The sequence below is a fragment of the Cryptotermes secundus genome, unplaced genomic scaffold, assembly GCF_002891405.2.
Source record: "Cryptotermes secundus unplaced genomic scaffold, Csec_1.0 scaffold336, whole genome shotgun sequence".
NCBI classification, from domain to species: domain Eukaryota; kingdom Metazoa; phylum Arthropoda; class Insecta; order Blattodea; family Kalotermitidae; genus Cryptotermes; species Cryptotermes secundus.
The window spans coordinates 55,323-79,518 of record NW_019720567.1 but is presented as its reverse complement, the minus strand read 5'-3'; the positions used below and the strand labels follow the sequence as shown (position 1 = coordinate 79,518).

Sequence of the window (24,196 nt, the reverse complement as noted above, 5' to 3'; positions counted from 1 at the left end):
TTTTCAACATATAAAAATGTGAGATTTGTGGCTTTTATGGCAGTGAAGATTTAGAGTGGGGTCTTCTGAACACGGAGACAGTGAGTTCTTCAAAACCTCACTAATGATCCACACAAACAAACCAGGATATGCACACCTAGTGTAACAACTGGGCATAAATGTGTGCTTTATCTTTGATTGTGTTAACCATAAAATATTATTGGATAAATTGAAATTCTATGGAACTGAAGGAAAATTCAAAACACTTATAGGATCTTATCTGACAGGTAGATGTCGAAGAGTTGTATTGGGTAATAGAATTGACAGTAACAACTCATCCAAATGGGAAACAATTAAATGCGGTGTTCCACAGGGCTTGATTCTTGGTCCCTTGTTTTTCTCTGCTTTATATTAAGGTTTTACCTAAAATAATAAATGCAAATAATAATATGGTATTATTTGCAGATGACACCAGTATTATAGTAACTGACACTAATAAGTTAAACTTTGAAATAAATCTTAATGAGACTTTCAAAGATATAAATACATGGTTTAATGCTAATTTGCTTACCTTGAATTTTAACACTTTGCGGACCGCGCACCCTTTAAAAGGTTTTTCACTTTTAAACATGGCGGACCATTCGCCTGTTAACAGGCTTTTAAAACATGATAAGTTGCAACACACTATACATCTCTCTGCCGCCACCCAAGTTGCACGCAATGGCGTAATAAAATTCTGGAATATTCGCTCACTTGTCAGTAAGTTGATCTCGCTGTTTTCTTAAGCCACTATAAGTGATAATGCTTTATTGCTCTTCAAGCTGTATGTATCAGCCAGTAGTTGGTGTTGGGGTATGAACAAGGACAAATTATTTTCTGATGAGCCAGCTGACCTGCCTTGTGAGATGCGTAGTTATGGCGTTTGAGAGAGCAGCAGTGACAGGGGATAGCAAATAATTGTGGCCACTTGTGGCCACAGACAGTAAAACTAACTGTAGCTCTGACGATAATGGGGGTAATAATAACATTGCGGTGACTAACATTGCGGGGACAGTAAAAAATTTAAAAAATCACAAAAATCTAAACCCTGATTCAAAATTGAAATACAAAGCATTTCTGATGAATGTGGCAAAGCCCTGGGCTACAGACCAGATGGTGGCGGCAGAACCAGAGTCAGACACAGACTTAGTGCGATCGTGCCCATCCAATCCCACCCCACGCAAGCCTCATGTAGATCCCACAGGGCGACTCTTGGGTGATATGCGGAAACATACCCTCGTGAAAATTGTGAAGAGTGAACATTCCAAGGGGAAGCATCTTTCTAGGCAATGCCGTGTTTCCACAGTTCAAAAAGAAAGGAGCATGTCTACATTTGCAAGTTCTCTGTAATGCCACTTCACAAAGGGGAATGTTTCCAGAAATATCACACTCTCAAGCACTTCTAGGAGCATTGGAAAGTGTTCTCCAAAAATTTTAATTCATAAAATTAATTAGGAAATTTTATATTAATTTTTAAAGTGAACAGTGCACAAGTTAGGGTAGTAGGTTTAAAAACGCCGGTACCCAGGGTGATTTAAATATTTAAATCGTCGGTCCACAAAGTGTTAATAAGACTCAATATGTCGAGTTTCGACCTGTGAATTATTATAATATCACTACTCAAATTAACTATGATCAGATAAATTTAACAAATGTGACTGAGACAAAATTTTTGGGATACTCTTCCGTAGAAACAACATATTGATTATGTTAATAATAAAATTTCCATTGCATGTTATGCATTGAGAAATATAAAATATATTGTTCCTTTAGACATGTTAAAGCTAATTTATTTTGCTCATATACATTCTATCACAAGTTATGGTATAATTTTGTGGGGTGGCTCTTCTTGTGTTAACAAAGATTTTATATTGCAAAAGAAAGTTATTCTTGTAGGGACACTTTTAAGAATTTTGAAATAACGACGTTCTACTCTCAGTACATATATTCATTCCTTTTATACACAATTAATAATAAACATTTATTTAATTTTAACAATGAGATTCACAAATACAAAACTAGAGCCTTCAATAATTTATTTTTACCTGCAGTTAACCTAACAAAATACAATAAAGGCGCATACATATCAGGTATGAAAGCTTTTAATCATCTTCCTCAAACAATAAAAATGTTGGCTACTAATGAGAGAAGTTTTAAATCTGCATTGAAGAAGTTTTTATATCATTCTCTTTATTCCATGAATGAATATTATCAACATAATTGGTCATAAGTGTGTAAATCTGTAATGTATTTAATTCAGTTAATATAGGTAATTAAAAAAAACTGACTACTATTCATAATGTTGTATTTTAGCGTCCTGTTGCGTTGATTTTCGTCCATGATATATATACAGTGTCCATCTTGCAGTGCATACACTTTAACCTGTCACTTCACAACATGTTTCGGCACCATAGTGCCATCATCAGGTGCTCCATTTACACCAATCTATTGCATTGCATGCCATTATGTCAATGTAAAATTATTTAAAAAGCATTTTAAAATATTCATCAATTATAATAAATTTTTTGTATACTAAAATCTTGTTAAGATATTCATCTTATCTGTCCCAATTCAAAACCCATGCATGGTTCCTCCACTATGGGAGTCATTCCTCTTATATGCCGTGTGTATCTGCAACGTGAGAAAGGTACTTATTATTATTACTTTCGGCTTCTATCTGTTATGTGTTGTATTATAATGTTTAGTACTCACCGTGTCTCGTGATGTGTGTTCCCTTTTTGGCTGCGGGTGTTGTAATGTTGGATGTGTGTGTGTCTTCGTATTGATTGAGCTATGATGTTGTGGGGGTAGGCGGTGGGGTTGTGTTATGTTGTTCTGTGTAAATTGTGTGTAGTTCATGAAATATTGGGTTATATATTTCCTTATTTATATTGTTCATATGTGTGTTTTTCTTTGTTGTTCTGTATATATGATAGTTTTCCAATGTGTTTAAATACTGTCCTTTCTTATTTGTTGCTATGATATCCATAGTATTTTCTATTGTACCATATGCATGTCCTGTGTTTAATGTGTGTTCAAAGTATCCTGTATTGCTGTTATTGTGTCTTATGTCATGTATGTGTTCCTTACATCTGGTATTAAATTTCCTCTCTGTTTGTCCTATATATTCCATGGGGCAAACTAGGCATTTCATTCTAAATATGCCACTTTTGTTATATTTACTCGTTTGTGTTTTTGATTTTAAAATATGTTGTAAATTATTCTTGGTTCTAAATGCTATTTTTAATTTTGTGTCACGAAATAGTTTTGTAATGTTTCTTGTTTCTTTTCTTATGTATGTGAATGTTGCCCATTTCATTTTTTGTTCCTCTGAATTCTCTGTGATGTTCTGTTCTTTTGTAATGTTTTGGTTTCTTTTATTTGTAGTTAGTTTAGTAATTATATCTGTGTTGTATTTATTGTTTACGAGTATGTTATTTATAGTAGTTATCTCAGTATCTTTTGCTACTTTGGTAATGGGGTAATTATTTACTCAGTCTATAAGGTATTTAATACCAGATATCTTGTGTTCTTGTGGATGACATGAGTCACTTGGTATTAATATGTCCATTGCTGTGTGTTTGCGGGGTACTGAAAATTGCAAATTTTCTGTTTCTCTATATATTCCTATATCTAGGAAATTTATAGATTTATGGTTCTCTTTCTCTATTGTGAAATTTATTGTTGGTTGCAGTTTATTAAATTCTATAACCATTTCGTCGATATTTGTTTTGTTTATATCATATAATATTAGTACGTCGTCAACACATCGGAAATATCCAATTATGTTCTGTTTCATTAATATGTCGTATATTTGTGTTTGTTCCATGTTCTGGATATATATTTCTGCTAAAATTGCAGATGTTGGAGCTCCCATAGCTAAACCATCTGTTTGTTTGTAAAATTTCTGTTCATATTGAAAATAATTTTGGTTCAGTATGATATTCAATATGCACATAATTTCTCTATGTGTATTTGTGTAAATGTTATGATTGTGTTGTAGTATATTCTTAGTTAATTTCATTATTTCATTTTTGGGTATATTTGTATACATGTTTTCTATATCAAAAGAACATAATCTTATGTTTTCATCTATTATGATGGTGTTGAAATCATTCATTAGTTGTTTGGAGTAACGTTTGGTAATTATAAATATTCTAGTAGTGTCCTAGATATTAGTATTGCTATTTGGTATGCTGGTGCATGTCTCCAATTGATTATGGGTCTAATGGGTGTGTTGTGTTTGTGTAGTTTTATTGTCGCGTGTATATTTTGGGCTGTAGGGTTCATGTTTGTGTATTTCCATTTTTGTTCTTTTTGTATTATATTTGTGCATAGTTTTATTGTTTGTTTAATTATGTTTTGGTATTGTATTTACACAGAACAACATAACACAACCCCACCACTTACCCCCACAACATCATAGCTCAATCAATATGAAGACACACACACATCCAACATTACAACACCCGCAGCCAAAAAGGGAACACGCATCACGAGACACACGGTGAGTACTAAACATTATAATACAACACATAACAGATAGAAGCTGAAAGTAATAATAATAAGTACATTTCTCACGTTGCAGATACACACGGCATATAAGAGGAATGACTCCCATAGTGGAGGAACCATGCGCGGCTTTTGAATTGGGACAGAGAAGATGAATATCTTAACAAGATTTTAGTATACAAAAAATTTATTATAATTGATGAATATTTTAAAATACTTTTTAAATAATTTTACATTGACATAATGGCATGCAATGCAATAGATTGGTGTAAATGGAGCACCTGATGATGGCACTATGGTGCCGAAACATGTTGTGAAGTGACAGGTAAAAGTGTATGCACTGCAAGATGGACACTGTATATACATCATGGACAAAAAAAATTGTATTAATTCAAGTTTTATAGCAAGTTGTTTTTAAATTATGTTTATTAATTAAAATCTTATTGTTTTTTTCCTTTATATTATTATTTATGTTAACTGATTGTGATTTTGATTATGTGACTCGTGTAATTTTGTATATGTATTTTGATATATCTATTTTCAAAGGACCATTTCCACATCCTAGGTTTGTTACCTGTATGGATATATGGAAAATAAAGGAAATGAATGAATGAATGACTTTTATTCAAAACATTTTTTATTGTAGGCTCTAAAGGGTGTTGCATAAAACTATAGAATACAACATTTCAAAAATTGGATATTTCTGTCGTCAGGTGGTGGGGTGGGGGTGGGGGGAGACAACTACTCAATTGAGTCCCTTTCAAAGAGCTAACCTCATTCCAGTGAGGGTCCCTCAGTAACTGCTAACCTCAATCCAGTGATTAGCTCTTTCTAAGGGACCCAAAAGAGTTGGTGTCTCCCTGTCACCTGAGGATGGAAAAAATTCCAGTTGCCGAAATGTTGATCTCTGGTATTTTGGAATATCGGATGATGGACGAAGTCCAAAAACCCAGTAATTCTGACGATTTTTCACTAAGTGTCTGTTATTGTTGTTCAATTTTGAGTAAAAATGGAGCGTCACCAAATTTTAGCAAAACTTCTCAGTATTTACCACGTAAGTCCATTCAGTGGTTCTTTTGTTACATACAAACAGCCAGATAGAAGGAAATGGAAAATCTAACAGGTATATGATCATGGCTTTTCACAGTGAATGCACCAAAAGCTTTTCATACAAAATTTGCATGTACTGTGAAGAACTCATTCCATATACACAAAATTCTACATACGCTTAATTTCATTTATTCATTAATCACAGACATCAAACCAAAAGCTTTTTTTTCTTCTTAATTTATTTGTTTGATCAGCAATCAGAATATACATTCTATAAGCTAATGTTGTGGCTGTTTAAATGACTTGATGAGGAGTCATCCAGCGGTGAATCCTCAGTAATTCAAAACCAGGTCAATTGGCCAGTTTCATTTGTGTTGTGTGTTGTCTTCTCTTGTCGATAGCGTCTTTAGGAGTGGGTTTCTATGAGTTATGATTTTGTCGTGATGTCTGTTGCTTTTTTCGTTGGATTACGTCTTGTACGGAAGATATACCGAGATCGGTGTGGAGAGTTGCGTTGGAGACATACCATGGTGTGTCAACTATCATTCGTAGGATCTTAGATTGACTTCTTTGGATTATTGCTATGTTAGATTTGCTGGTGCAGCCCCATAATTCCAGGCCGTACGTCCAAATAGGCATGATTATAGTCTTATAGATCAGAATTTTATCTTCAACTGTTAGCTTTGATTTTTTGCCTATTAGCCAGTTTAATTGTTTAATGGTTAAGTCTGCTTGCTTTCATTTCTTGACTACATGCTGCTTCCATGTTAATTTGCTGTATAGTCATACCTAGGTATTCTATTTCTGCTTTGCGTGGTATAAAAACAAAAGCTAAACACAAATTTTGCACACTTACATATTCTACACCATTTCCCAACCCATGCAAACAAAACAATAGCAATAACGACAACAACAACATTTTAATAATTTTTCATGATTCATTCCCAGATAATATATCACACCTCACAAGTTCACATGGCCAACACTAGTAGTGATAATTATATGTAAATAAAATGTACAAAGGCTTCCTATGGAATAACATGCGCACAAGACTCCACAAAAATCTATCAGCTAGTTCAAAAATCATAGGGAAGACAGGTACATAACAAGATGTACTTCTATGAAAAAAGGGGAAATTAAAAGCTATATATTTCCTAAATTTAAAAAATTTCAAATTCTTCCTCTAGTGATTACAAAAGGTTTGACACTGCAATCCAGCAAAATGTGTGTTAACAATGTTTTGGAGAAATCCACCACCTTCATCTTCAAGGTACAAGAGAAAAGGCCCTTAAGTTGCAGACAGAAGGTTCCTCCAAAATGCTGGTAACATTCTGTCAGACTATACAGCATCACCACACCCCAGAAGATAGTAATCTTCACTTCTTAATTTTGTTCATTAGGTGTTATCATAAATACACGTATAGATCTCATGCTTGTTATCCTTATTTAGAACAGATACAAAGGCAGCGAAAATGTGATTAACCTCTACAGTGAAGTTATGGCCACTTACCTTCCTCAGGTCCTTCGCAAGTGCTTCAATCATCTCAGTTGTATTCTCCTCATACATCCGTAGCAACTGCTTGAGCTGCTTCTCTCGAAAATCAATGGACCTTGTGCGTCCAGCCTCAAAGGCATCTCGCGCTCTCTGCACAACCTAGACAAGACATGTATCACATATCTAGCAATCCAACATGCAAAATATGATCAATATCTGTGAAACACTTGTCACTCATATGCTGCAGAATTTCATGGCACTGTTTGTTTCTTCTTGCAAATAAAGAATCTGATATGGCATATAAGGTTCTGGTAAGATCTGAAGGAAACGATGACTAGAAAACCTAGATATAGATGCAAGAATAATATCATGCATCTTAGAGAAACAGGATAAAGGGGTATGGACTGAAACAATATGGCTCAGGATATTTACCAAAGACAGGTTCTTGTGAACACAGAAATGAATTTTCATGTCCTATAAAATGCTGAGAATTTCTTTAGTGACTGGAAAACCTTTGGTTTATTAAGAATGACTCAGCTCCATGGAATAGTTTGTATATCAGAAAAATGAAGCCTATCAAAACAATTTTTTCCTTACTGTTGGAGGGTGAGACTGGCGACTAATTTATTGTATTTAGAATGTTTGGGTGGGTGCAGACATGAACTGATTACAAATCTATACAAATACTATGCTTTAAAGAGACGCACAACTCTTCTTTACAGCTATTATGAACTTGTTTATTAGAAACTCAACTGTAACAAAAGGCAGGAAGTTTTATGAACATGACATCCAATTCAGTGTAAATTAATGCATAAAATCTAAATGTTACTTACATCAGAATGGCCCATTGTTCTTCCGTTCTCACAGGCACCTGAAACAAAGCACTGGAAATTTCATAGCAGTTCAACCTACCATGGCACCTCTTCAATGAAATTCCAGATTCAAAACAATATAACTTACATAAATAAATTTATTCGGCACTTACATAAAATAGCCCAAGAGACCTTTCCCGCAAAATACACTGTCTACAAAAAAATGTGAACACTGTCATGTATTAAAAACCTAAATAAACAGGAGTAGAAATCCCCAACATGCTGCAACCAATAACGTTATTATACCTAATAACTTCTACCATCCGGCAGAAACAGCAAAACCCTACCTATAAACGCCTCCCACTCGGTTATCTTCGAATTTTAGCCTGTCAGCGATCTGATATGGTGCGTTCGAAAATACGCTGTGGTTACTGAAATCCCACAATTGTTTATCCTTGCCGCCCCAGTCTCGCATGCACTTCTTGTAAATAATCTTTGGACTGGAACGAAATTCGCATACAGAAAAGTACTGTAATCATGTTAATAACATGTACCATACATTAAATACGTTGCTACTACGTAAAAAACGAAGGATCTCGAGAGGACTTATTCTATGGTCCGTTACTCGAAAGTGAATTAACACAGAATAAAAAACACAAAGTGATTAACATGCCTGTTCTCATTCTCGGATCCGTTCGTCTATCCACCAGTATGACAGTGTCGAAACGCTGTTGCTAATTTAATTCTGATCAGATTTAAAGTCAATGGGTGTATCTATCTATAAAGAAAACTGAAGGCCAACATTATTCATGAAAACAAGTTGTAGATCTTATCAGAGTTAACGGCTCTGTCCGAAGTCCAACTAATCAGCTCTCTCTGTTATCACCGGCAGATTCTAATACACATTAACGAAAACTATCTCCTTAATATACATTTTGTTTTCCGACCGTTACAAAATTATAGAGTGACGAATTGTTATTTGTATGTTTCAGTACAGGCATAAACGATGAAAATTTGTTCAACGTAAGAAACGCCTACACGAATATTTTAAATGAGCTCGTTTCTTATTTTTCTCAATCTCGTAGCTGATTGTATGTGTGTACGTGTGTACATGTTGTGATACTGACGAGGAGTTCGTTTAGCCATTCTGACAATTTGTCTGCACTGCATACGCGTAATTGGAGTCAAGGTTTAGCCAAGCCAATTAAAGAAGCACCAAGGATTTTCTTTCTCTTTACATTTTCATAAAACGTGTATCGAGTCTGAAAGTCTTGCCTCTAAAGTAGAATCTAGAATGGCAGAGTAAAGGCCAATTTAAACTGCTCAGTTTCTGTTTCGGAGGAACATACTGCCTCCATCCTCAGAGTCAAAGAGTAAGCCAAGCACCAAACCAGTAGCAATTAGTAGACCTCTTATTTTCTGCTTGCTTCTTCCTTGAAGGATCTGCTCTATGCTTCTTTCTTGCTGGTTGTTTCCTTGGCTTACTGTTCGAGCCTGAAAATGAAAGCAGTTCGTTCCGCCGAAACGTCAGTGAACTTCTACCGGACTACACGGCATCACATCCCAGAAGATAATGCTCCTTTGAGATCACGTAAGTCAGCAATCTTATGCAAAACTTATTTAATGTAACTAACTACAGAGTAAGTGGAGCTTGGTTAACTCTGTCAGTATAGGGACTACGCTACTACCCGGAACGTCGAAAAACTGGGGTTCGATTCCCAGTAGGGGTAAAAAATTTCTCTCTTCTTCGTAAGGTCCAGACAGACTCTAGGGGACCCTCCCAGCCTCCAATACAGTGAGTTCCGAGGGCAATTTCCCCGGAGTAAAGTAAAAGCCACCGAAGTGACAACGCATATCCGTCCAGCACGAAGGTTACGAATGGTGGAAATATACCTCCGTTCCCATACGTCTTCATGGCATGATGCTTAATTAATTAAGCCCAGGGTTAATTTTACCTTAACCTTTTCTATAGACCAAGCACCCTTCACGAGAGTACTGTCTTCTGGGATATAACGCCGTGTAATCTGATAGAAGCCCACCGCCTTCTAGGAGGAATGCACTTCCTCCATCTTCAGGGTGGAAGAGTAAGCCAAACAAGAAGCAGGCGGCAAGCTGTGCTTGGCGTTATTCGACGTCTGCGTCGGTGGGCTTCTACCGGACTGCATGGCATCACACTCCACGAAACAGGACTCTTCCTACAGACTGCTGTGAGAACCTCGCTCAGATCCAGCCCAACCTTCGTTAAGTTCACACATTTGCTGCATTGGTATTCTGAACACACGAAAATCGTTTCCTAGCAGAACCGCCATTCTAGATTTGTTCATGAAACCGCGAGATAAGATAACTGACAGTACAAATGAAATTTCAGAAATCGGAAATACAAAGACCATCCCCTTAAATTTGACGCACCACTTCATGGAGGTAAATGGGAGAGTGGAGACACAGCTCCATGCATTCTTAGCTTCAACACTAGATGAAGATGAATGGTCAGTTTCACGCCCTTGACGATTTATCACCCGGGGAAGTGCCCCCTCTATCAATTAAACAGGAGGTCTGGAGGACCGAAGAGCCGGTCTGGATGCTGTGGAAGAATCAAATGTCTCTGCCCCGGCCGGGAATCAAACCCCGATTCTCTGGCTGCCCACCCCATAGCCTAGTTACAGTACTAACTTAGCTATTCTGGCTCCGACAAAATATATGCATTTGAACACTGATGTATAGTAAAAGAAGAGGAAGATTTGGATAGGTTTCCAAACAACGGATGGTAACGAATACGACCTGCAGATGGACAGAGGCTTCAGGATCTAAGGCTATTTACGTCTGTCAATAAATAATCCGTTAACCCTTGAAGCACAGTGGATACTCTATGTACTATCTGCTTTAGCATTGGATATCTCTGTAGTTTGCCCTCAGAGTGCATCTGTGTGTTTCATATGATTCTCACAATAAACAGCGACTGTTTCTGCAATAACGGACCGGTCTTTATAACAGAAATCAACGTGTTCCCTCTGAAGTAAAAATTATTTCGAAGAAATTCGTTCTTCAAAGGGTTAATATAATCTTAAGCAAGAAATTAAACTAGTGGACGAAACAAGGTTTGAAAACAACAAATGTAAATGAACGTGCTTGGACGTCACCGCGGCATGGCGCGTCCTCAGGCTGTGAATGGAGGAGAGGGCCTCCAGACATGGAGGTTAGCTGTGAATATATTAAATAAACAGTCGAGGACAGCAAATAAGGGATGGTCCGCCAGCTTGGTGGTTGGATATGCGGCTAACAACTCACCCCAAAATAAAATGTTACGAAATATTATAGAGGACCTCATACTTCGATGGATATTTTGAATAAACGACCTAAGCTAAACAGGATGGATTGGTATGGATTGGATTGATCTGTCTTACGATAGGGACCAGCGGAGGACTTTTATGAGCATGGTAATGAAACTTCGGGCGCCATAAAATATCGTGAAGTTCTTGAGTGGATGAGCAACTGACTGCTTCTCAGGGTCTCAGCTCCATGGAGTTAGTTATGCTTGCTGAAAGATGAAACTGACCGCTCGCTTTCAGCTGGTGCAGGAGTTAAGGATNATACTTTTTCTTCTACCCTGAAGATGGGGGCGATACGTTCCTCCGAAACGTCGGTTAACACGACATATACACGGTACCAAATCCCAGAAGACTGCTTTCTTCATAGTCACCGCCGTGAAAGCCTCACATCTTAAACATATTACATTGATTACGAATCTAAAAAGAAACAGTAAGAAATGCTGATAACTTAGGATAGGTAACCAACACGAGGTATGATTTTCACAGAATGCCATAAGTTGAGAAGGTGACAAGCATTATCATTAATTTGGAAATGTGGGCAAACGCACAGCGAAACCATTCTGCCCACATTCGCTCAATCTTAACTATCTCGAGGTCCTACAGATTTACAGAACTAATGTACTGGGTATGAAATCTGTTTCATTTACTCTAGAAAATTTGTTCCCAACTTCACACCGATAAATATTTTTTTTTGGCATTACAGCCCCCGTGGGCCTAAGCCTACCTCCATTAACTTCTCCGTTCACCCGATAAATATTTAGCGAGTTATAATCGGTGTGCAGACATATGACTTTCAATGTTGTAGTGTTCTGAAAGTCAAAGGACGTTTTGCAACAATATGGAGGCGACATGTTCCTCCCAAAAATCAGTTGGATTTTCGACGGACTACACGGCGTTGTATCCCACTAAACATAACTCAAGACACTGAAATTATTTAAGCATCATACGTATTATATATTGATCAAAGAAGCCTGAACGAATCCCACGCGGTCATTTGTGTTAAATAAATATGTAAAATAAACGTGGGTCTATACATCCACTCCCCTATACGCCTTCATTGTATAGTGCTTACTTGGTTAAGTACAGGGACAACTTTACCTTTTTACCTCTAAATATGTAAAACAAAAAAAACAAAAAAACTAACCTAAATAAGCCAGTCTTGTTTTACCCATGGATGATCGAATTTTTATAAGGTTCGACTTCCAGAGTCTTGGTTATGTAAACAGATTGAAGACAAGGCCGTCAATAAGTAGAAGTTTCCCAAAACAAGTTCTACCTCTCATGTCCCCTCTCACCTCCCATTACGGACTACTCGTATATGTTCGTCTTCCTAATAATACAGCAACTCTATGAAAAATTAGTAGAGGTCATGGCTGAGGTCATGCCCCAGTTTTGCTTGCGTCGCCGTTCAGTGGATTAATGTGAAGGAATTAATTTGTTTTATTCTGCAGAGATCAGGCGTAGAGTCCTAAAAACTTGTCAGGGCGGCCTAGCAGGCAGTTCCAGGTTGAAAAAAAAATGGACGTGACCTGTTCTCGTTGTTTACATAATGATATATTTGCATTTTTAAATATTGAATTTTATGATAAACGGCTCACGGGGTGAACATGCTTATAAAGAGGCTTGCCTCTGAACAGACTTGTCTAGCGGCAACAGTCCAGACTTCTATTTGGGAGGTGTTTGGTTCGGATCACACCCGGGACACAACAATATCCTGAATTACCAAATTCTTGGATAAGACCTCGATTAGGTAGAAACCATTTCATTCCAAATCATCCCAATTCGCTATTCACTGATCATTGAGCGTCGTTAAATAACCAAGACCAATTTAATAGTCTAAAGTTTCCGCTTCAAAGCTAAACAAGCTATGATATCTTATATTTTCATCTGTATAAAACATTTAAGAAGAATATTTTTTAAGTTCATTTCAAATATTTTCGTGAAGATAATAGTCTATCATTGAAATAACAACGTCTTTTATAGAGAATACAGCGTTTATTAACCGTGGCCTGTGTTTGACATCTTTTTTTTTAAAGAAGTGTCATGGCAGGGTTCCTAAGCGCCGTCGTAGACCTCCCTGTCTTGGCCACAGTCCTGACAGACATTCTCCTGATGTCACGACAACCGCTGTTATCAGCAATTCAAAGTAAAAATGGACGAAAGCATGAAAAATCAGATTCAGTTTGAGATTTCAAGGATATTGCATAGCACTGGAATCTTGTCGTAATTGAGACGCGTTAGAGTCCATGGACGACCGGTTTATAATTAATTCTTGATGCTGTACTCGTTGTTGTGAAGGTCAGCAGTGACGTAGTGACGCAGCGAGAGACACATACTTAGTCGCGAGACATACACAAACTTCAGCGCGAGACAAAATGAAACTGCCTACAAATTCTTGGATCTGAAGTTCTGACAGTTGTGGACTATGTGGAGCTGAGCTGTAACGCCTTGTAGTTCGAACCGAGACCAGCGTTTCAGAGGAAAATATCGTCTCTATTTTCGGGAACAAAGAGTAAGCCGATCAATAAACCAACAACCGCCAGCTTGTACTGGTTTATTTCTTGACTTACTATCTCATAATCAAGTGGTCCTGAGCTAAAATCTCGGTCCAAGATCGGCTATTCTGAGATGTTTCGCGGTTCTCTTCAGTTACTCCAGGAGTATACCGGGATGGTATTCCAGATGAATACCCTGCTGATAGGTGCGTGAAAATTGTTTTATTTTTAACCGATCTATAGAACTGATATCCTGAGAAGATTTGATTAACCTTAGCCACCGTCAAAGCTTAAAGTCTTATTTTAAAACAGAACATGACCGTTTCCTTCCATATCCTTTCCAATTTATCATTCACGAATCTCCCCATCACAGGATGCTATATAGACATCATGGTAGGCAGGGAGGCAAGACAGGCAATTGCTTCGTCCCTGAATTTTTAGAAAAAATAAAAATTGAAAAATGAAGTGTATACCAGACATTAATATAAAAGAATTGTCATAATTCTTTAAAACATATTATTCTATCCTGAATAGTTTAGTGTGATCAGCAGATACAATTTTACACGATCTAAATACGAGTACAAGTTTCATAGCAAATTATCTGGTTGTCACCATTTTGGAAATAACTCGGCCAGCTCCCATGCATACGGGGTGTCCGATACTTCGCGCCTAGGAGCCCCAATATATTATTCACTGACTCACGCTGAGACGAGAATGGCCCTTGGCAACATTTCGACCTACACAAGCTTCGCTGAAAACGCCCTTATGACGAACATTATACTCTGTGTTACTGCAGCAACACACGAGTCATTTTCCTTTGCTCGTAGTGTTGTATCGTAGCATCCTGTTGCAGTTGGTATTAGAGTTTATTTGTGATTGTTCTCAGTATTTTCAGATGTTATCATGTCGCACTGCACATTTGATGGATAACAGGCATACCACAAAAACACAATGCATGTGTCATTGAAAGAGGAACTAGGAGTACATGGACTTCGTTTTAAAACACTGTAAATACGAAAGTACCAATCGCAGGAGAGCGGAAAGCACAGCAGTTCCCCCCAATTTCAACGCATCTGATGAGTAAGCCGAGACATGTAATGCAGTGACGAATTTAAAAAAGGATTTAATTTTAAATCTTGCTATTGTTGCACCATGGATGGTTAAACAACTGGAAATAAACCCTTTGGTTCACTTTTGTTCCTAGAGCTGGTAGTCGTTTACTTTCATTGCGGCTGGGACCAGTCTCTACCGGAAGGGTGTACAGAAAACGAAAGTGGCGCTAAACTGGGTTAGCGAAAGCCTGTTTCAACCAGAGTAATGTCTTCCTCGATTCGAGGCCCGAAGTTGTGAGCCTCTCATGATCCCGAGCAACTTAACGGAGATCTGAGCTTCTCATGGCGATGATTTCCAAGACAGACGGTTTTATGGGCATGGAAACGGTAGGGATTTTTTTCAAAGGGGGGGGGAGACCAGTTTTCCGAGGGGGTTCAGCTAGAAAAATACATTTAGAAAGCTACGTTTACTTTGTTTAGGACTATTTTTAATGGCCGCCCTACGGTAGGGGCTCGGCAACGGACGGCCCACATGTGGCCCGTGGGCCCTTCTTTTTTTAGGCTAGTTTTCGAATTTTGAAAAACCAAAAATATAAAGCTGCCTTAAAAATATAGTTGTTAACATTCTGCAAGGCCAATGACATTTGCCGAGGCATGAAACGGCTTCGCTCGCTCGATCACTGGGATCGTGGGTTCGAAACCCACTCAAGGCATAGATGTTTGTCTGAGTTTATTCTGCATTTGTGCTTTTCTTTGTAGGTAGCGGCCTTGCGGTGGGCTCATCTATCGTCCAAGGAGCCTACCAACTGCCTAAGATTAAGAAACTGAAGTGAAATAAAGAGCTTCACGGATGCCCTATGCTCCAAGTGGGGGCAACAGGAACACAGAAAGATAGGTAGAAGAATGTTCTGCATCCAGAAATATCTATAAAACTGCAACAAAAATTTTGTGTAGACCATGTAGTAAATATGCCGCAACACCTGTGTTCTATTTTTTAGTCTTTCTTTATCCGTAGTCGTGTGCCCGCGTTGCGAAAGTGGAAGTTAAATGCGGCCCGCCAGTGTCAAATAATTATCTACTCCTGCCCTAGAGCATTTAGGATAGAAGAGTATATGTCAAATGCTTTTAAATTTATTATTAATACTTGAAATGTATCCTTCTTTTCTCAAATTTTGATTTTATTTTTTCAAAATCCAGGGGGAAAGACCCCTAATTTTCCTCGCCTTCCCCCAAAACTGGCGCCCATGCTTCTGGGATGTGATGATAATTTGATACACATGTACCAACATTTCGGAGGAACCTATCTACCAAACTAGACGGCGTCACATACTAGACGACAGCCCTTTTAAGTTAACAGAGACATCGGAAATGTTCCAAAGCTCAAAAGGGGGACAGAGTGGGGTACAGACTCCTAAGCCCAACCTAATGCTATATATTAAGGTAAAAATATAAAGCTATCCCTGTGACAGGCCACAGAGGCCTATAAGGTTGTGAAACATCGAGGCTCCCACATTTTCTATACTGTCGGTTCACAGATGGCGGTAAGGTTGTCAGCCTCACGCGGCGGCCGTCTTTTACCCCCCAAAAAAATCTGCTTCTCATTTCTGTCAGACGTTGAGTCGACCCCAGGGTCACTAGTGCTGCCAGAAGGATTAGATCAATTGAAAAACCCAATGGCCTCATTGGGAATCAAACCCGCGGCCTTCCGGCTTGTATCATAGTGCCCGAACCAACTACGCTACCGCGTGCCCCGCTGTATGTTAACTAACTAATTAAATCTCTGTTAGTCAAACCTGAAGGTTCAGCATCTCTAATATTGAAGCACACCAGTGGAAAAACTTCTGAGCCAGTTTCATGCCCCTTCCGTCCCATGCATCTCCCTCAAGATCTGCTGTTTGTCTAAAGCATTTTGTTTTCCTTGGCACTACAGCCCCAGTGGGCCTAGGCCTACCTCCATGAACTTCTCCGTTCACTTAAAGTTTTTCTAGATCTTACACATTCGGTAGGACTCCTTGGGCGAGTGATCAGCTCGTCGCAAGGCCTCTACCTGTACACAAACACAGAAAAACGCACACACGCGAACCCACGATCCCGACTTCCGAGCGAGCGAAGACGGTGCATGCCTTAGACCGCCCAAAGCGTTTTTTAGGTAACGTCATATTCCCCGAGAACGTCCTTTCCATATGCGTACTTTTGTATGCCTTCCTACTATTCCTGATATTCTCATCTCATTTGTTGATGTGTCTCCTCAGAAGTTGAGATGATTCACGTGAACTATCCAAGAATCGACCAGATTGTGTATGAATGAGCCAATACGGTATCAACACCGAAATGTAGACCTACACAATGCATACTAGTTATCGTGTTCAAATTTGCAGTACACGTCCACATATTCTTTTCTGGCGAAATATTTAGTTTATGCTGAAGATATATTAGCAGAATTCTATGTAAATACCCTGATACTTGTAAATAGGAACTAGTCATAATAATTAAGCATAGACTATTTGGCCTATAAGTCTTCCTTTCGAAAATGCGATTGACTTTTATTGCAAATGATCTTCAGTTTACTTATATGTTGATTTCCAGTGTTTCTACAGAGACAGCAGATTTATAAAATTTTTAGTTGCATCAGATTTTCAGATAATATTGCAAACAGATTTCATTACATTTTCTTAGCCCCGTGACAAGATGCGTCAAGTCTGTAAAGGGGGTGAGGAGGAGAAGAGGAAGAGGAAGAGGAAGAGGAAGAGGAAGAAGAAGAAGAAGAAGAAGAAGAAGAAGAAGAAGAAGAAGAAGAAGAAGAAGAAAGAGAGACACTACTAGAAATTTCGTTGGAAAAATGCGTGCTCAATAACTTTCTTACACATAACAGCATAATGCTTTTACACGTTCCCTCTTTAAAACGTACAGAGCAATGAGCTCTTACGCGCGGTTTAAAATAATATGCCCAGACTTTAGGAAGTTGTTCGTGAGATAATCTGGAGCGGAAAATGAATATAAATTGATCGATTCATTATTATCGTCGAGTTATGACGTGTCGTTATATTTTAAGAAAATGAAATAATTGTCAATTCGTCTATACATTGTTATTTATTTACATTTAACGCCGCATATTTACTTTTAATTAAAATGAATGACCTGCAAAAATTCCATGGTCATTAGCTCTTTCCGATTTGCATTCTGCATTACGTTTAAAGCAAATGTCTGGTTGTGCATATAAGATATACCACACGCAGTTAACAATGTCTAGCATAGTACGAGTATATGTTTCGTGAATAGTGTCACAAACATTTAGGGTATCAATATGCAGAGGGGCGGACAACCTAAACTACAACTACATAATATTTCCCTCGTGGCATGTCCTTAACAGATCAAAATATTTTCCATGCTTATATGGAAGCAAAACAATTCTAACACAGCTGTTTATATGATACATACCTGTAACGTTATATAACATACATAACCCGCTTCTTTTTCGAAACTATTTTCTGGTAATTTATGCTATAATTTTACTCAAGTGTCAGGTGTATGACGTTTGAAAATATTCCGGTACGCATCAACTGACAACGGTTTGCGTACTGGCTGAAAAAAAAAACGTGCCCATATATACCATCAGCGTTCATTATGGTGATACACGGCGATACACGCCTCCATCGCTTTTTAAATTACGTCAAGCGATCACAGTGCAAGTTGATGATAATAATACAAATTTCCTGAATGTACTCTTTAAATTTAATCGTGAATCTCCTTAGGCTATGTGATTTTTAATTCCTTTGTGTGTGTGCGTGTATACGACAGAATACTGTGGAATATCTTAACCACTACAATGTTAGTGTAATATCACTGGCTCTTATTTCGTACCATATTGCTGTGACTACATAGTATAGAGTTTCTCTTGAACACCTTTTCATGGAAGTCCAAGGTTCAGTGCCATCATCACAAAACCCCGCTACTGGATCCTTTTCATAGACTATTTTCTTAAAACCATTTTAATATCAAATTCCCATCTGACCTGGGTCTCACAAGGGGGCTGTTCCCTATAGATTTCCCATCGAAAATTAGCTAGATATTTCTTGTTTTGCAGTGAACTCTTCGCGCCCCACTCCTGTCAATCCTGCTCAGCAATCACCCTGGAAATGTTACGTGAAGAATGCGGGAAATGAACATAAATAATATTTATTATATTTTTCGTAAGCATGTGTTGGCAAAGAATACAATATTATTTGTAGTGCTCTGCACAAGAGGATGCAACAAAATATTGAACAGAAATAGCTCCCCATTCTATAGCTTTTCTCACATCTCTCACTAACACCCTCAATCTTCGAAGAATACGACGTTCTAGGCTGCAGCGTCATGCACTCGTAGTTGGGTAGAAGTCCGCCGACGTTTTGAGGAATGTATCACCTCCGTCTTTAGGGTCGTAAGCCACGCAAGAAACATCGATGGATTACCGAACTACATTGAGTTACTGTATCAGTGACAGCCATGAAAGCCCCCAAATCCAGCCTTCAGTCCTCACTCACCTTTCTGCTCGTCCATGCTGCCACTACTGCTTTCCTCCGCAGAGTCCGTCAGCTCTAGAATGTCCACGGACACTGCCTCGTCCCGACGAACTCTCTCGCCGTCCCACATGTTGGACACTGAGACTGCGGTCCCCTGCTCCCCGACTCCTTTCCGTGCGCGCCCCACCGATCCCTGCCGGGCAAAATTCGAATATGCAGAACCCCCACACAGGAATATATATACCTTCACACCGCGTTTAGAAAGTCGCCGATCTCCTGCAAGGAAAAGAAGCAGAAGTAACCGTGGAATGGATGAGATCTGAAAATTGAGATGCGATCTTCTGGGTTATGCCGTCGTGTAATTTCGTGTGGGGTTTGTGACGATTTGAAGGATACTGTTGCTACCATCTTCAGGGTAGAAGTTCACATCAGTTTTCTAATTATGATTTCGTGCTGTTTCTTAGGCGGTTAATAAAGTTTCGAAGGAATTTACAGCATATATCTTAGGAGTAGAAGGTATCTTATATTCAATTGTTTTCTGCATTATGACGTAATTCTTCGAGGTAGGCCACTTATACTCTAAGAATAGAAGCGGCTGGTTCCTTCGTAAAGTTGCTAACCAGCCAGGAAATTACACGGTGTTATAACCCAGAAGATCGCAATCATAACTGTACAATTGCAACAAAATACTGACTACAAGAAATAGACTTATCATAGTTCCTTGTTAATTTACCATAGAACGATATTAGCTTACGGAAACTGGTCGTTGTACTTATTTTTCGTGTACTCGGTTGAGATATATCTCGTACAGATGGGTGAAAGGAAGTTTGGAAATCATCGATTTAGAATACTTTCAATTTGTCACGTAATTCAGTAAGAAAAATATAATGTCCTTACGTCACTTGTTGTGGTATTATGCCTGCAGCGTACATAGCTACTTCTGACAATACCTTATGGGAGGTCATGACCTTCAACGTCACCTGATGTTTTCACAATCCTACTGTCAAGTGGGAACTTGGCCGCCGTACAAACAAACGTTCGATGTGGGACCTGCAATAAGCTCTTGTACCCAATCCTGTCCCATTTCAATACAATAGATATTGCTAAAAATGTACTTCATGTAACAAACCTCCACGAATAATTGACCTCGGCATTAGGTTCACGCTTCGGCCATCTGGCCTTGTACCTGCTGGATAGGAGACAATGTAACGGAGCGCCATTTTGGACCTATACAGGTCTAATTTCAAACAAGAACGCTTTCTTTGTAATATTCCGTCAATTCATTAAATAACTCCAACTCTGACATTATGTGTACCTTGGCGTGAAAGCAAAATCGAATGTCGGCCATCCAGTCCTTAGCAATATGGAGGCGGCATATTCCTCCGATAGGTCGGTATCTGCTCACAAAACTACATGTTGGCATAACCTGTCCTGTTGTAACTACATTAAATGGCTCCTGCTGCGTATCTCCTCGTTTTCTATAGCAACCATTTTTCACTTCAATTTTATTCATTCTTTTTAGTCAAACTATTGACACTGGATAAGTCTTATATACATATGTAAAAATAACATATATATGTGATCTACGTTCCTTCGTACTACGACGCCATACAGATCAAATCCGTAAAACAAGCCAATTCAAGTATCACATTCCGCTAATTTAACACAACATACATTCATGTACAGAGTATATGTTTATTGTAATAGGAATAAACTGCCTCATTTTTCCACTTTCATAAATTTACTTAGTAATTTATTGCATAATTTTGTTCCCATATTCATTACACCTTTCTTGAAGACGTGTTCTACAAAACATGAACATTGAGGTCCGACATTTAACATGTATTATTATGATTCTGGTTTGCAGTGTTTCACTCCAGTTTCTTTATATGTAGTTTTACGCTGTTCATGGAATTACTATTTCTTCTGCAAGATTAAAATGTCGGAGCCGATATAGTGACTGGCTACGGTAAGGTTGGATTTCGAGTACGGTCAAGTCAGTCAAAGTCATGTTAGAACGGACGGTCAGTCAGTCATTCTGCCTTGGTGTCGAGCCCCAGCTTCGAGTACGGGTAGGGTTAAGAATTCTCTTTACCAAGTCATCCTACCCAGCCTCCTATCCAATAGGAACCGGGGGCTCCTTCCCTGGGGGTAAAGAGGATGGGGCATAAAGCTGACCAATCACCTCCAACTAGTGCCGAGGTCAAGAAAACGCGGGATGTATACATCCACTCCCCAAACGCCTTCATGGCCCATTGCTTAATTAGTTAAGCACGAGGACTTTACCTTACCTACCTCTAAGTTTTTTTTCCTTGGCACTACAGCCCCAGTGGGCCTAGGCCTACCTCCATGAACTTCTCCGTTCACTTAAGTTTTTCTAGATCTTACACATTCGGTAGGACTCCTTGGGGGGGGGTGATCAGCTCATTGCAAGGCCTCTACCTGTACACAAACACAGAAAAACGCACACACAAACTAAACATCCATGCCCTGAGTGGGATTCGAACCCACGATCCCGGTTTCCAAGCTAGCGAAGACAGTACATGCCTTAGACCGCTCGGCTACCGTGACCGGCGCCTCTAAGATTAGAAGTGTTATTAATACAAGGACTTCACTACCTTCTTATTTTGTGATGTTACTGGAAATAAAAAAGGTAAAATTGTCCCTGTGCTTAACTAATTATGCACTACACACAGTATTGAGGAAGGCAGATGAGTTACTTGCCTGTTCAGACAAAACTCGACCTGCATAATTATATTCCAAAACAAGTACAATATCTGAGCCTTCTATCAATGAATAAATGGACTGTCTTTTCATGGTTTTTCTATAAAGGCTCTACAGCGATATTTTTTATTTATTTTCATCAGCACTACATATACAATATATCATTAAATTTTCCATTTATTTGTGTTCCAAGTTTGTCTTTTTGGAGTACACTTGCTTTGATAATCCAGATTATTGCTTAATCCAATGACCTCTCCCCCAGTAATCTGGATTAGCGAGGGTTTACTGTATCACAGAATAAAGCTTGCCATATACATACTAATTAACCAACTCCAGAGCATAGACTTCTTGAGAAAATAACAGTAACTCAGAAAGTCTTTAAATTACATACCCCACCCTCACCTTACACGGAACCCAAAGATTTATCATCATCACAAAGATCTGCCATACATCCCTACCCTGAACCAAATGAATCCAGTCCACACCCTCCAATGCCATTTTAATATCATATCCTCCAAGAAGTCCTCCCTTCAAATTTTCTGAACAGATCTTTGTACTCATTTCTTCACACTGTGGCAGCCAGGGTTCGATCCCGGGTCTGGTCAAGTGGGATTTGTGGTGGATAAACTGGTGCTGGGGAGGGTTTTCTCCGAGTACTTCGGTTTCCCCTGCCAATCTTCATTCCACCAAGAATTCTTCATCATCATAATCACCCAGGGCAGACTACAATAGGAGAATCAGTGGCCGCCATGCCGAGTGGACCCAGTTGGACTCCACCCCCCACTAAGCAAATTTTTAATTTTTTGTACTCATTTCCCTTCTCTCCCATGCACTTGATGACAAGCTGGGAAACTATCAGCTTTCCTAGTAGGAATTAGTCAATTTAAGTAATACATAATTACTGAATGTTTATGGAATCTACCAGAAAACTAGACTACAGTAACCATTCATGCAAAAGTGACATTCAACCTGTCATTTAAGTACTGTGTCATATGGGCCGTTTCTATAACAATACAGGACTGTCCTTAAACATTCTCACGGCAATGAATACAGACAATAGAAGAACTCCAATTTTTATACAACAGCCAATAAACACCCCCCTTAAGAACAAGACAACAACATAGGGGAAACTGTTTTTTTATGCTGTCTGCGCCAATAAAATGCAAGGAACAATAGGACATCCGTTGCTAGGCAATGAATCTCTAAACATGCATCTTTAATAAAGAAGATGATATTTTCCGTGGGGTCATTGCAGAGGAGTTATCTTGAAGACAATTGGTGCTACATGTCAGTCAGTCAGTTCTCAGTAGAAGATAGCCACGGGAAATTCACAGTTGGAGAGGACTGTGAAGACTTAACATGTGATCTGAAGACCTTATGTGTGCTACAGTGCACTGATATCTGGAGTGTGACAGTTGTAGTTCCTGTGTTAAAATTCATTGCCAGGAAAAGTACAGGGAAAACTCTGCAGAGGAACAGCCATTGTTTAGATTGGTTACCTAGCAATGACTAATGTATGCAGATATTGAAGATTTTATTTACATGTTATAATTATATTAATCTTGAAACTGATATAATTATTTGTAGTTATGACTACTGAATATCCAATAAATCAACTCACTGGTCAAAACCCGGGTCTGTGACAGTATTCACTTCTGTTTCAATATGATTTTTTATTTTTGGCTTGCACTACATATTTATGCATTGAAACAGAATGAAAAAACACCATTATCTACTTACCTAATTAGTTAATTAGTTACACAATTCAAAATATAAGAGTACACTGATCAACAAGTCTTCCATTCATTATCTTACTTGACTAATGACTGTGCTATATTGTCTACTGACCCCATGGACTGAGTGCTGATTACGGTCATAAGATTTTAGCTCCTGTTAGAATAAGGATGTAACTGAGTTTATGAAATTTGAGAAATAAGTAAATACTCAATAAATCATGCACATTTGTGTTACAGTTGCATTTACTGATCCTGTAAAGAACTTCATATTACATACTGCTGTTTCTATGAAAATATACTGTTTTTTTTTTTTTGCTACATGAAATATCTTGACTTCTTCATTTCTAATTACGTCCTTTTTGTACCCATATCCTTCAATTCTCAATGGATGTCAAGCTGAGCTCCACAGACAATTCATAAAAGTTAACCTAAATTCAGAACTCATAATAAATTTAACATTTATCAAGCCATCTG

The 24,196-nt window shown here is 38.4% G+C and overlaps 1 protein-coding gene across 9 annotated transcripts in view; it reads right to left on the bottom strand.

The window, feature by feature from the left end:
* Window positions 1-20,242, bottom strand: part of LOC111868902 (aldehyde dehydrogenase, dimeric NADP-preferring) — a 35,347-nt gene extending 15,105 nt beyond the window's left edge. For 2 of the 9 annotated variants that reach the window (XM_023859994.2, XM_023860001.2), the window contains exons 1-4: window positions 20,213-20,242; window positions 19,284-19,455; window positions 7,909-7,946; window positions 7,091-7,234 (exon numbers count right to left, since the gene is read on the bottom strand). In XM_023859994.2, coding sequence (XP_023715762.1) covers window positions 7,091-7,234; window positions 7,909-7,946; window positions 19,284-19,455; window positions 20,213-20,227 — 369 coding nt within the window. In that variant the 5' untranslated portion in view covers window positions 20,228-20,242. Of the gene's footprint in view, window positions 1-7,090; window positions 7,235-7,672; window positions 7,749-7,908; window positions 7,947-8,060; window positions 8,207-8,234; window positions 8,457-8,560; window positions 8,633-18,198; window positions 18,265-19,283; window positions 19,539-19,995; window positions 20,104-20,212 lie in introns of those variants that run through there. The other 7 variants (XM_023860046.2, XM_033753268.1, XM_023860010.2 and 4 more) reach the window with 7 other exon arrangements.
* Between the last annotated feature and the right edge of the window lie 3,954 nt (window positions 20,243-24,196).